This window comes from Perognathus longimembris, chromosome 9 (genome assembly GCF_023159225.1).
Source record: "Perognathus longimembris pacificus isolate PPM17 chromosome 9, ASM2315922v1, whole genome shotgun sequence".
NCBI lineage: Eukaryota > Metazoa > Chordata > Mammalia > Rodentia > Heteromyidae > Perognathus > Perognathus longimembris.
In genome coordinates, this window is record NC_063169.1 from 69,804,130 (window position 1) to 69,818,927 (window position 14,798).

The following is a 14,798-nucleotide window of genomic DNA, read 5'->3' on the forward strand; positions in this document are numbered from 1 at the left end:
AGTGTGGGCCGGGCCGCTTCTTGACAACTTGCTAATTAAGCAATAAAACACAACAGACTGAGGCCATCCCCGGGTTTCGTGGGAATTTTTATAAATTGCCTTATGAAAGCAGACAACCCAAATCTCTGAAAATCTGTCCCATTCCCGGAAGGAGCGACACTGCAGGCGGCCCTCCCCCCCCCCCCCCCCCCGACGGGAAGCCATGTGACCTTGGAGGTGGGCATCGCCTCTCACCCCTGAGGGAGCTCTGCACAGCACCCCTAACTCTCGGTTACAGTAGAAATGCAATTTTGCTGACTGTCATTGACGTTGTAGGATTCATTTTAAGGCAAGACATCCGGACGGGAGAGAAGATGGATTTGTCAGGAAAGGAAATTGTGCAGTTCCGTTAGGCTGTGGTGGCGACAGTCGCTGGGGTAATGGGGCCCCTCGCTTTATCCGGCTGTGACATGAGCAGTCACTGCCTTCTACGCACCGTGCCCGGGCACCGGGGCCCTAGCTATGTGTCAAGAAGCCCCTTGCCCAGCCTCTCTGAGGCTCCTGTGAGCCTCCCGGGCTGTCCCCACCCACCTGCCTGCCATCCGCTCCATGCCGGGGGGAGATGGGCCTGGAAGGACCAGGTGAGCCCGGGCCTCGTTGATTTGCCTTGGCCCACACGCCGGCCTGGTTCCTCACCTGGCCACTCACCTTCTGGCTTGATGCTCGGAGGCCAGCGCCTCCAGCGTCTCCCACAGGACGCGGCTGTGCTTCCTGTGGTCGCTGCTGATTAGGAGCAGGGTTCCGTGTGTCTGGACACCCTGGGTACGAAGTCCCCAGCTTTCCTCCAGCCTGCTGGGCATTTCCTCCTCCTGCTCTGAGTCCAGCCTCGCCACGGCTTCCAAAGGACGCCCGAGCCTTGATTCTTCCCCAATCTGCCTCCTCCACTCCGTGTACCCCAGGATTGACGGGGTGGCCACCCCCTCCCCCCCACGTGCCCAGGATCGGGGAGCCCTACCCCACTGTCTCAGGTGTGTCTCTGTTCACCAGGTTTGACCAAAATGAGAACCCGTGAGTTCAGAACCGGGTCCTTGCCCGTCTCGTGCTCTCCCCGCACCGATTCCGGGGGCGTCCTTAGGATTCTAACGATGCTTTGGCTTAAGCAGATTCGGCCTCTGCCCTTGCCGTCGCTCTGGCGGCTTGGGAACTCGTCTTCCTATCTTGGGGACCCCCACATCAGTGGTAACTCCCATGGTCTTTCCCACCAGGACGGGGAGCAGCAGAGCAAACCAAGGGCCACCTACCTGATTTGGAAAGTATGGGGCCCGGGAAGCAGAGGTCTCCTCACAGGAAGCCCCCCACCCGGCAGCGGCCTCTGCCCCGGGTGCCAGCCGGGCCGAGGGCAGCCTTCAAAGGTCCTCAAGGAGACCGAGCAGAACGCCTAGAGGCCGTTTCCAAGTGTGCCTTCTCCTCTGGAGAGGCTGGATTCTAGTGAAACAATACCTTTCGAAAAGACCAAGTGCTTGTTTCATTGATAAACAGAAAAAAGGCCAGAATGTTCTCCCCGGGAACTGCGTGTCCTTTTCCTCCGTACCCACCAGAATAGCAGTGATGGCCAGCGCTCCGTCCCTCTCTAAAATAAACACTTGCGGTTAGGCTTGCTCACGTCTCATGAGACGCCCCTCCGGCCCCCCCCCCAAGACACTGACCCAAAGAGAAAGGGGCTACCCATATGTAGGTTCTATTGTTTAGAATTAAAACACACGAAATTAGCAAGTGGCAAGCCAAGGTGAAGTGGCTTTGAATTTTGTTCAATCTGTATTTGAATTTTGTTGAATCACATAAATGAGTGACGGGAGAAATGCTGTGTTATAAGGAGAAAATTGACAGTACACACGTTAGCAGTCCTGTGCTGAGGAGAGAAAACATTATCAAGAACTCAGTAAACCTGATTTCTCAGGGAAAATTACATAGGGATCTGGTCATTTCTGGCTCCAGCATTCAGGACAGTTTATCTTGCTTGGATCTCATTGCTTTGTCTGCCTGGGCTTTTCCTGTACACAGATCCTGACGTGAACTCTGTGTTTCTCTTCTTCATTTCTCTATGTCACTAAAAGCCAAACTTTTCTAGGGGAGAAACGCTGGTTCGCTATGTCAGACCATGCATGGTTCCAATATGCCACGGGAGATTTTGTGTGCACAAACTACATCTCTCAGATGGAATTCTGCATGAGACTAACTGATTTAGACACAAGTTGATGTACGTATATCAGCTCTGTGGACCTGATTTTCAAATAATATTATCAGAATAATATTTACTTTATCCAGGGGCAAATTTTAACCTCCCCAGCACCAGCTAGCAGTTCTAATTAATCTCTGCAAAGGCAGCATAAAGAAGATCAGCTTGAGGGGAGGAGAGAGCCGAGATCAGCCCATTTTTCTCTAGATCCTGGGATTGATGTCAACAAACTGTAACAAAATAGTCCTGGGCTGAGAAAAGAACACATTTGGTGGCTCAAATGTTTCAAAAAGGAAGGGTAAAAATACAACTGTCTGTTTCCTGCTGCTCCGTCGCAAGACCCCAAGTCTGCCAGCTGACGAGGGTGTACCCCATTATAGTCCCAGTAACTCAGGAGGCTGATGCGGATGGATCACGCGAGCTCATGAGCTTAAGACCAGCCTGGACACCACACTGAGACCTTGTCCTAAAAAGAAAAAGAGGGAAAGATCTCAAGATTTTAAATGGTCAAAGTAGCATATGCTCCTTCCACGCCCCTGATGTTACTTTGTAACACGACTGCCTTCTCACCCTGCCTGCCCTTTCCTTCTCCTCGAGTTACTCTGCTTCCAGGCCCAATGCGAGAAGCCCACAGTCGCGAGAAGCCCACAGTCGCGAGAAGCCCACAGTCAGGATCTCAGAGCACGAGCGAGTACGCACAGAAGTCACCTGACCCCAATTAAGTAGTTGACGGAAGAGTTTCAAAACCCAGTGACTGAGGTTGTGGTTCAAGTAGTGGAGACCTTGCCCAGCAAGCGTGACACCCTGGAATTCAAGCCCCAGTATCACTGAAAAAAGGAATGAAAGGAGGGAAGGACGGGAGGGAGGAAACTATGACATGCCACAATAATTTTGTGATAATGAGGTTTTAGAAAATCCAGGTTCCAAACATTCAGAGTGAATGGAAAAGATAAAAATAGCTTTTAAAAATCTCTGTTATGTGGACAGAATTTACATAGACAGCAACGAGATGCTAAGAACCTGAAGCACAAATTGAGATGAAGAATGTGAAGTCAACTGTATCAACTTACAAAAATTAACTTTCATACTGGTTCTTAAGCCACAAAATATAAACCTAATTTAAATTCCTATTCATTATACAAAGTATTACTTAGGTATTTAAAAAATAAAAGTTATATTTGAATCAACTGTTTAAAGGCAGGAGTAGTTATATTGTTTTTAGTAAAGTAGAATTTAAGGAGATTTCAAGTAAATAGTATTTATATTGATAAGATATTCACAAATAACAATTTAATCATTGTGGCACTCTGTGTACTTAAAGCCAGGTGATCACGTTTAAGAAATAATAATCTATTTATACAGATATTTTCCATCTCTGTAGGAAGAGTAGACTTTCTCGCGGTTTTCCTGTCAACACACAGGAAAGCCTGGGTTTGACAGTGCTTTGTTACCTGGCACTGTAACAATTCAGCTCTCTTTACAAACTTGCCTTGTCCTCCCCCCGCCCCCCCCCACCTTTTTAATATGGGCCACATAATGATTTCTACTCAATCCAAAGGCCATTGTCACACTACTGTGATCACACTAATGCTGTTCACAAAAAGTCTACAAGAGTCCCCTTTTCTTATACAACTTATTTCCCATGGCATCAGGAATGTCTTTCATCTTGCTTGAGTTTTATGTACTTCATAGCTTTTCCCCAAATATTTCAGGTTGTATTAAAAGACCGGTATTTTCCAGAAGCTCACTGTATCAGACAACCAACCAAAGTGACTTCCCTTTCCGGAGACGGTGGTTCCGCCCACACTCCCTGTCCTGCTCCAACTGGACCTCCTGTTGGGGGTTATTCTACTCCTCTTTGACAATTTTTTCCTTAACCACCCATCTCATTTTCCTCATCACTTTCAATAATGCACGTCTTACAGTGATTCCTTAAAGTACGTGAAAAGTATGCTTTATTATCCTTGCATTCTCCATCAAGCTTGATCAGTCACTTGGCTATACTGAAAATCGATTTCGTACATAACAGATCATGCATGTGTGTGTGTATGGCCAATATGACTACAGTACGGATATAAGATACCACGGTAAAGATCCTTCGATCAATTAACTTACACTTGGACAAAAAAAGAATACTAAGAAGTGGAAATGTAGTTGGTCAGGGTGCAGGTCCTTGCAGGAGTGGGTGGGTGAGCGAAGAGGGGAAGCAGGGCAGTTATAGTCAGCATACATCACATACGCGAGCGAGCCTGGAACAAGGGAACTTGAGGCTGGACTGAAGAGAGGGGACGGGAGGGGAGGGGGGAAGGCAGGGGGAGGGGAGGAGAGGAGAAGAGAGGAGAGGAGAGGAGAGGAGAGGAGAGGAGAGGAGAGGAGAGGAGAGGAGAGGAGAGGAGAGGAGAGGAGAGGAGAGGAGAGGAGAGGAGAGGAGAGGAGATGGAACTGGGGCAGTGGGCACCAATATGTATAGTAAATGTAACTGGGTAGGTTAAAATGGGGGGGGTGGTGGGAAAGACAAGCTGTTTGAACTTCACCAGAGACATACAGGAAAGAGCAACACGTGAAAATCTGAAAAGAAAATCACTTCGGCAGAATGTTGAGATCTCATCTCGGTTGTCTCCCAAGCTCTTATGTTTAGAAAATCAGGGTGAAGTTTGAATGTGTAGTCATTTACCTGTGGTCTGTGTCTCCTGGATCCTGAAGGTTGTTGAGGTCATTTTCATAGGTGGAATGCCGTTTCTTGTTGAGATGTTTTGATATGGTTGGCTTTTATCCCTTAATTTGAGAAATTTGTAGTAAGAGTTATGTGTCTTTCAGCACTAGCTACTGGTCATCTATTAGTTCTCTAAAGACGTCTGTCTGTTTTCTCTTACTTCTCTTCTGTAATTAGTTTGGGATATACCATACCTCAAGGGACAACTCTGTAAGTTATCTTTTTGTTCTCATTTTCCATTTCTTGGTCCTACTGCCCATAGTATTTCCTGGACTTTATCTTCCAAAACTTTAATTGAATATTCTATTTTTATTATAACTTGTCAGTTTTCTGACTGTCCCTCTTAATTTCTATTTGTTCTTTTATGACTAGGATGTGTTTATTCTCTTCTCTCTATGAATATTTATTATAGATTTCTGGGTCTTGTGTTTGTTTTTGAAAGATGTTTTATTTTTTTTTAAATTTCGTCTTTCTGCCTTATATCCTTTTTCTCTTTCAATAAAAATAAATTTTCCCTTTGCTGGTATTTAAGAATTTCTCTATTCTTTATTAATTAAATAAGATAGCATACTGGATACGGGCATAGGAGTCTCTAATTCTAGCTGCTCAGGAGGCTGAGACCAGGAGGATCACAGTTTGAAGCCATACTGGGCAGAAAAGTCCCTGGGACAGTAGTCATTTAACTAGCAGAAAGAAATGCCTGACTGAAGACATGGCTTAAGTGGTAGACCACTAGCCTTGAGCAAGCAAGCTGAGCCGGAATGCCAGCCCTGAGTTCAAGCCCCAGAATGGAAAGAGATAGATAGATAGATAGAGAGAGAGAGAGAGAGAGAGAGAGAGAGAGAGAGAGCATCAGGTGCCCAGGTTGGCACCCTGTCTGCACCACTCATTTGCCATTTGACCTGATAGAGTTGTTTTACTCTCTTGGACACCATTGCCTCATCTATAAGAGTGGAACGTACGTGTGTGTGTGTGTGTGTGTGTGTGTGTGTGTGTACACACCCAAACATAGATACACATAGATACTTATCCCTTCTAGTTACTGCCAGTCACAGATTTCTGTATTTTGTGGGGGCCAGTTTTAAATCACTTGTGTTTTCTGTTTTATTTAATTGTATGATTTACGGCATTTTACTCCTGAATGCAGTAGGTTTCTCTCTCCCCCTTGTGTTGTTGACTCTGCCCTTGCGATCTGTTGAGTTAAACACGGATCACTGGGTCTGCAGTGTGGTACAGTGGTGGAGCCCCCCTCCCCGGCTTATGCAGGCCCTGGGGGGGGGGGGCGCGGGGGCTGGTAGGTGGGCAGGCAGAGTACTACAACAAAATATCCGAGTATCTTGAGATTTAGTGTCCTCCGTTGTTAGTTTCTGCGCGTTGCTTCGTGAGAGAGAGTGGAGCCTTCCTCCGTAATTATTCTTTTGTGAAGTACACAGAAGTTTCCTTGGGTTCTCGGAAATGCTCAGTATCATCACCATTCGGTGGGCGATGAATAGAAGTAATGTTCTAGGTGTGATCAATTTTAATGTGGTTTTTATTGTCTCAGATTTACTGCTATTGTTAATACGAGTTGCAAGCTACTTTCTTTTTCCTAATTGGCAGGTCAGTAACCAAAAGATTATGTCAAAGTTCCCACTGTAACAAAAACCGAACCACCACGGCTGCTTCAGTCGGAAAGCCTTCAATGGGCTAGGAGTTGTGTGGAACTCTGGTCAGTCCTTCAACAACCTTGGGAAGCCGGCCCCTGGTTCTCACCCCTCCTGCGACACAGTGGAGGGCAAGGAGAGTCGAGGGACATTTCCAGGTGCTGGGATCAGAACCGGAACCAGGCCTGGGCTTGCAGTGCTGGCTCAACTCTGCCCCAAAGCACTGCAAGACCACACAGAGCATTCGTGAGATGAACCAAGACAGAAGGCAGGTCTCTCAAAACTCCGGAGGATGAGAACCTAGAACACACATTAGTAGACCAAATGCAACTTCAATTAGAAAGCATCTTTTAAAGCAGAATATTTCTATCTATTGTGAAATTAAATCATGCTTCTAAATGGCCCCTGAGCCAAATAAGAAATCATAATTAATTAGAAAGTATGTTAGCTGCATAATAACAAAAATGTCATAAGAAATTTGCATTAAAAACCATAAGAATATTATGAAGACTATGTTAAAGTATTTACTACATGTGATATGTTAAAAAAACATTCATTAGAGAAGGCAGGTATAGTGGCACATGTCTATAATCCCAGAATTCAGCCTGGACTATGAGTCTGTCTCAAAAATAGTGCTAGTATTATTATTTAGAAATATATATACATATATATGTTTGTATATACTTATATATATATGTATATGGTACTAGATGTTTCAATAAGGAAAAAATATAGCCAACTACATGTCCATATTTGATAATTATAGAATACCTCAAGAAAACCGAAGGAAGAGTGTCAGGTTAGAAATCATGAAATAAAAAAAAATATGTAATTGGAAGAACCAGTAACTAAATGATTGATTGCTAATAAAATTGATAAGTATTTGACAAACTCAAAATAAAAGTAAGAAAAAGTAGAAATAACTGATTTGGGGAATATACAGCGTAGGAAATGTCACAAAGTCTCACAGACACATTGAAAATTCCCCAAAGATATTAAGAGTAATGTCAATTCTGAAAAATTTTAAATTTTGAGGTAATTAGCAAGTTACATTTATCATAACTAACACCAGAAAAATGAGAAAAAATCTCAAACACAAAAGGAAATAGCAAATGAAATCCAATCAGTAATAAAAAATCCCTCCATGAATTACAATACCCAACTTCAAGCTGTATTATAAAGCTATAGTAATAAAAACAGCTTGGTATTGGCACCGGAACAGGCCTGAAGACCAATGGAACAGAATTGAAGACCCAGAATTGAACCCACAAAACTACGCCTACTTAATCTTTGATAAAGGAGCTAAAACAATAGTATGGAAGAAAGATAGCCTCTTTAACAAGTGGTGCTGGCAAAACTGGCTCAACACATGCAACAAACTAAAACTAGATCCTTATATATCACCCTGCACCAAAATCAATTCCAAATGGATTAAAGACCTTGAAATCAAAACAGGCACCCTGAAAACACTAAAGGAAGGAGTAGGAGAAACACTTGGGCTCCTTGGCACAGGACAGAACTTCCTTAACAAAGACCCTGAAAGGCTACAAATCAAAGAAAGGTTGGACAAATGGGACTGCATCAAACTGCAGAGCTTCTGCACGGCAAAGGACATAGCTCGCAAGATAAACAGAAAGCCCACAGACTGTGAGAAGATCTTTACCGGACATTCAACAGACAAAGGCCTCATCTCTAAAATATATGCAGAACTAAAAAAATTACCTTCTTCCAAAACAAAACCGCAAAGAACCAATAGCCCCCTCATCAAGTGGGCTAAAGACCTACAAAGAAACTTCTCTGATGAGGAAATGAGAATGGCCAACAGACATATGAAAAAATGCTCTACATCACTGGCCATAAAGGAAATGCAAATCAAAACAACATTGAGATTCCATCTCACCCCAGCAAGAATGTCATATATCAAGAAAACTAATAATAACAATTGTTGGAGGGGATGTGGCCAAAAGGGAACCCTACTTCATTGTTGGTGGGAATGTAAACTGGTTCAGCCACTCTGGCAAGCAGTATGGAGATTCCTCAGAAGGCTCAATATAGAACTCCCCTATGACCCAGCAGCCCCACTGTTGGGTATCTATCCAAAAGCCCACAAACAAAATCACAGTAATGCCACCAGCACAACAATGTTCATCGCAGCACAATTTGTCATAGCGAGAATCTGGAACCAACCCAGATGCCCCTCCATAGATGAATGGATCAGGAAAATGTGGTAATATACACAATGGAATTTTATGCCTCTATCAGAAAGAATGACATTGTTCCATTTGTACGGAAATGGAAGGACTTGGAAAAAGTTATACTAAGTGAAGTGAGCCAGACCCAAAGAAACATGGACTCTATGGCCTCCCTTATTGGGAATAATTAGTAAAGGCTTAGGCAAGCCATAGCAGAGCATCACAAGGCCCAATAGCTATACCCTTAGGAACACATAAGATGATGCTAAGTGAAATGAAATCCATGTTATGGAAACAATTGATATGTCACAGTTGTAACTACTTTCAAAGTCCTATGTGTATGTGTAGTTTCTATTATTGATGATGTTCTTGTATCACCTTCCTATGGTTGTACCTACACTATCTCTATAATCTTATCTGAGTATATTGGAAACCGTGTTTATTGGTATTGGAAATAGGAAATTCAAAGGGAATACCAAATTTGAGAGACACAGGGTAAAGAAAGAGAAATAACTACAAAAGCAATACTTGCAAAACTGTGTGGTGTAAGTGATCTGAACACCTGGGGGGGCGGAGGGAAAGGGGGGGAGGGAGGGGGGCATGAGGGACAAGGTAACAAACAGTACAAGAAATGTACCCAATGCCCAACGTATGAAACTGTAACCTCTCTGTACATCACTTTGATAATAAAAATTTGAGAAAAAAAATCCCTCCAGACCCACTTTTTAAAAAAATTCCTATCTTGCACAATTTTTCTTAAAAAGCAAATTCAGACCGCTGAGCACAGTGCCTCATGCCTGTAATCCCAGCTACTTAAGAGGCTGGTCATGCACGGATGCAGAAAGAGTCGATAGAATTTGTTGGCAAGCACTGTCTTGGATGTAAAGAAACCAAGTCCTGTCTCCATCACAGGCTTATGAAAGAAATTCCCTGTGCTTAGCATCTAAGTATAAATAGTCATCATTTTTTTCTGTTTATATTCTATTCTGTAAGATAAGACCACCATGAAAATGTGTTTTAGAATCTATTCATGTGTACTTCATGAACATTTTCTTGTTTATTTTTCCTAGTAGATAACTAATTGTTGTGTAATTTTCTACTGTATAGATATTCTGCATTTTACTTAAGCAATTATTGTTACTGGAATATTTAGGTCTCTTCTAGCTACAAGTAATACTATTTATTTCATTTAGCTCCATGCACTCTCCATTCAGCCTGAGACAGAAGCCCCTCAACATTGCTGGATTAAGTGTTACACAGATTTGTTTGGTTTTCAGGCATATTATTGCCTGAAAGATGGGAAAGATTTATAATATGCTTCTATGAGGGTGCTTCTTTCCCCAAACCTGCTTCTTTTTTTTTTTTGAGTGTTAAATTTTCAACGTTTTGCTACCATTTTAAAATATAAAGTGATAGTGCATATTAATTACTAATGTATCTGAACCATCTAGAACATTAATTGTTCATTGGCTTGTGCACTAGCTACTATCTTTAGCCCATTTTTTAGTGAGAAGATTCATTCTTTTATTGGATGATGGTAGCTATTTTTACATTAAGGATATTAATGCTTATAACAAGTGTCAAAATATGTTATGGAATTCATTATTTGCTTTTCATTTGGCTTGGTTTTTCTGGTTTTAAAAAGAGAAACCAGTGGAAATATTTGTTGTCTAACTCCCTTGTAGCAAACCATCTCTAATGGTAGAAAATGCTCTCACTTTGCCGAATGTCATAGCAATCATGGGTGTTAGATCCATGAAATCTGTACATGTCGTTTAAACCATTTAAGATGAATAAATTTTGCCACTTTGACTTCAAATTATTATTTCCTTATTCTTCAGCAATTTCTGTCTATCTGTAAGCTCTGCCTTGTTGATTGTACCTGAAGGCGGCAAGCTGCACAATAGAAACCCCATTTTCTCAATAGAAAGGTTCCGGGATGTCAGCGGAGTCCTCATGTTCAAAACCTTTTCAAAACCTTCAATCTTGAATTCAGAGTCTTCACTTTCATCCTGACAATAGCTTTCGAGCCCATCAACACAAGAATAAACACCTTTCTCTTCTTTCAAGCTACAAAGTCGTATTCTCTTTATATCTGTTAACATACTTTTTCAAAGGAAAAGAACTTTTTTCTCAAAAAAAAATCACCTTTCTTTAATTCCATTGGGACAATAAGAACAAAAAGACTTCCAACTTAATGTTATATGTAAGTTCCTCAAGAATTCAGAAGAAAATACAGAAACGGATGTGGAAATACACAGTACTAAAAAAGAAAGAGAAAGAACGAAAGAAGGAAACGGAGACAGGGAGGGAAGGAAGGAAGGAAGGAAGGAAGGAAGGAAGGAAGGAAGGAAGGAAGGAAATCCCTCCTGGGCGCTGGTGGCTACCCCTGTAATCCTTGCTACTCAGGAGGCTGAGATCTGAGGATTGCTGTTTGAAGCCAGCTCAGGCAGACAAATCCAAGACTCTTATTTCCAATTAACTAGCAAAAGGCCAGATGGTAGTTGTGGCTCAGATGATAGAGCACCAACATTGAAGGAGGGAAAAAAAGCTATGTAAGAGCATAAGGTCCTGTGCTCAAGCCCCAGTAGTAGCCCAGTGTGTTACATGCACATATGTGAGTGCACACGTGTACGCACACACATACACACACACACACACACACACAGACATTCCTCTACATTCAGATTTATCTCTCAGCCACTGTGGACATGTCAAAGCCAGTACCTGGTCATCCAGGAGCTCATAGCCTTCCATTTCAGCTGCCAATAAGAGGAAAATTTAATTGTGGGTCATAACATTTCAGTAGGATGTCAGGTCCATATTAGTTAATTTAATAACTATCTGTATTCAGAGAGATCACCAAAGTACCCCCATGATTAAGTACCTATACATATAGGTATAAACCTAACTAAAAAATAATAATTGTTCATAAATGTACATCAGAGTTATTCCTTGATCACTATATTCTATATATCAAAACTATAACACTGGTTTAGCTAGATACACACTAGGCTGTTTAGTCGTCTAGTTAGAATGCTCCCTCTAAAGGGAGAGCCTGGTAAGCCAGTACTCGAAGGCATTAAGCCGTAGCCTCCTTTCTGCTGTCGCCGCGTTCAGACACCGCTGACTTCCCACTGGCGACTCTGCTGTGTCCACAGAGGCCTTTTTGACACCACCCCTGCACAGGGGCGTGAGAACTCTGCACACCCACCGCACTCCTGTTTTGACGGGAGGCATGCAGTGAGCATTTACACGTGGTTTCCATATCTCACCACCCCTCATTACACAATTCCTGAAATTCTTACCTGCGTGTTGTGAGTCCTTTTTAAGAGGCAAGGAGGGGAGGGGAGCCAGGGGGAAAAGACAAAAAACAAAAACAAACCCAGATCCCCCAAATCTGATTCTGTGTGACTTTGATAGGACAATCTGAGGTGCTATCTCCTGATAAGCACACCTATCTTCTAGGAGCCGGTGAGGACCACTCATTCCCCCTCTTATAGCTACGTGTGCGGTCTGCGCCCGCCCTGTCCCACAGACCTGTTTGCAATGACAGCACTGCTTAGGGTCTCTCCTTCCTGTCAGAGGCTGCAATTCCCTCCCTGAGGGAAATTTATCTTTCGTATACACTGAATTTGAGCTGCTGGCAAGACTAGAACTTTTGCAAATAGGATGAGGAGTTGTGAGGCCAAAACTTCTTACAGCTGCATTCACCAAAGTGATATCTCTTTTGGTTGCCATTTTCCCTCTGTCAGTAACACATGCTTTAGGATTATGTCACTCCTTTTCACTAAGAAGTGGAAGAGGGCCAGGAAAGTGTTAGTGAGGAGGCCAAGTCCACTCAGCCAGAGGCAGATCCTAATTCCCACCTAAGCAAATGACCACCTTCAGCGCCGGCAGCGAAGTCTCCCAAATTACCTGGCGAATTGTGTCTTGTTCTTCTTCTGAAGTACAGCTTGCTGTTTTGCACTCAGAACTGCTCTTTAATACAGTCTATGATCTGTTCATGGTCTACCAAGAATAGTCATGGTCTTGTGAACCAGCCTGTAGTTCCTCCGCACGGCAGTCTTCCTCAGCCAGCCTTCCAAAGTCATGTGTTGTTCTCTGCTAATGGCTTTAAGAACTGCATGGATTGATCCCTGGCCATAAAGGAAAGGCAGATCAAAACAACTCTGAGATTCCATCTCACCCCAGTTAGATTAGCGAACATCGTGAATTCAAACAACACATGTTGGTGGGAGTGTGGGGAGAAAGGAAGCCTACTGCACTGTTGGTAGGAATGTAAACCAGTACAATGGCTGTGAACAGCAGTCTGGGGGTTCCCAGAGTGCTAAACATAGATCTTCCCTGTGACCCAGCCACCACTCCTGGGCATCTACCCAGAACACGATGAGCCAGGATATGACAAAGCTCCTGCACATCCATGTTCATTGCTGCACTGTTCACAGTGGCCAAGACATGGAAACAACTCAGATGCCCCACAGTAGATGAGTGGATCCAAAACGTGTGCTGCCTCTACGCAATGGAATTCCACACAGCTATTAGAAATAATAAAGTAATGGCATTTGCAGGGAAATGGACAGGACTAGAACAAATCATGTTAACTGAGGTAAGCCAAGATCAGAGACAAATGGCACATGTTCTCTCTGATATACGGAAATTAGATCTAAAATGCACCAGGATATGGTAAATGGTACAAGATTCTAGATACTCATATACAATGCAACCAAAGGAGGATACTCTTAAGAGAGAAATACAAAGGTGCAAAGCCTACATACCTCTTCATATTTAGATCAAATAATTTGCATGCTGAAAGAAACTCTGATAGATGGAAATAACAGACCTCTCTTTTCTAGTTCTTAGTTTTCATTTTTGATGATTCTGTCTTCTTTATCCTATGTATGGTGTATTCCAGTGTATATATTCAGAGGGGGGAAGGGGACAGAATGGGAAGAAAAATGGGTGAAAAAGTGCAGCAGTGGAACTCACTGGACACAGTTTATGGGTGGAGAAAGGAAGGAGGGACTGGAGAGAGAGAGGGAACAAGATACTGTAGAAAAAGGACACATTCTCATTACCTGACTCATGTCATTGTAATCCCTCTGTACATTACCTCTATAATAACAATGAAGTAAATACTTTTTTTAAAAAAGAAGGGCATGGACTGTCCAAAGAAAGAGATGATTGCCTAAAAATGTATCTACTGCCAATCTGCCCTGCACCCTCTAAAGCCACAGCCTTCTGCTCCCTCTCAGACCATCTGCCTCTTCTCTGAAGGGAAAGCGAGCTGCATCCTTAGGTTTGGTGATGAACTCATTCAAGCTGGGAAATCATTAGTAATGGCGTACGACACTGCTTCCTGCGCTGGGTCTGGAATGTGCCCTTCAGAGCTGCCGTCCCGGGCTGGTTGGTGATCCCCGGGCGAACACTGTGTAATTAAATGCATCCTTGAAACAGCCTAGCGTCCACATTTCAGAACGCATGCTTAGTACTTTCTGCCTGTTCACTTTCTGCTGTCTAGATGCCTTGAACCTCCGGAATCGACAAGTCATCTGCGTCACACTCAAAGTCCTCCAGCATCTGATCGTGTCCGCTGAGATGGTGGGCGAGGCTTTGGTGCCCTACTACCGACAAATTCTCCCCATCCTGAACATCTTTAAGAACATGAATGGTGAGTCATCCCAGGAGCCTAAAGGTCTTTTAAGCACTAAAATAAGGGCGTGGTGTGAAGTAGAGTTAATAAGCAACGCACTTAGGACTTGTCATTTCGTATAAACCCCCATGCAATTGAAGCTCTAAACAGCACACTCTCACGCTTTCTGTGGCTCCCAGGAGAAACAGTACAATTGCCAATTTCATTTATTACTCCTCTGACGCAGTTTCCTAACCACTACACTGTGAAGCACTTCCACAGACTCCTGGTAATTCAATTGTCAAGGTGTTTTTTGTTAATGCTCTTTGAATATAGGCTTTGAGCTTGTCCCTTTTCTTAATAGTAATTCTACCTTTCTGAAATTTGGGTTGACTTTTTAAAA

At 43.1% G+C, this 14,798-nt stretch overlaps 1 protein-coding gene across 2 annotated transcripts in view; it reads left to right on the plus strand.

Moving 5' to 3' along the window:
- Pacrg (parkin coregulated) overlaps positions 1 to 14,798 on the plus strand; it is a 353,738-nt gene that overhangs the window by 187,792 nt on the left and 151,148 nt on the right. Inside the window, exon 4 of one of the 2 annotated variants that reach the window (XM_048354410.1) lies at positions 14,285 to 14,434. The exons of the other annotated variant lie outside the window; for it this stretch is intronic. Coding sequence (XP_048210367.1) covers positions 14,285 to 14,434 — 150 coding nt within the window. The remainder of the gene's footprint in view (positions 1 to 14,284; positions 14,435 to 14,798) is intronic. 2 annotated transcript variants of the gene reach the window in all.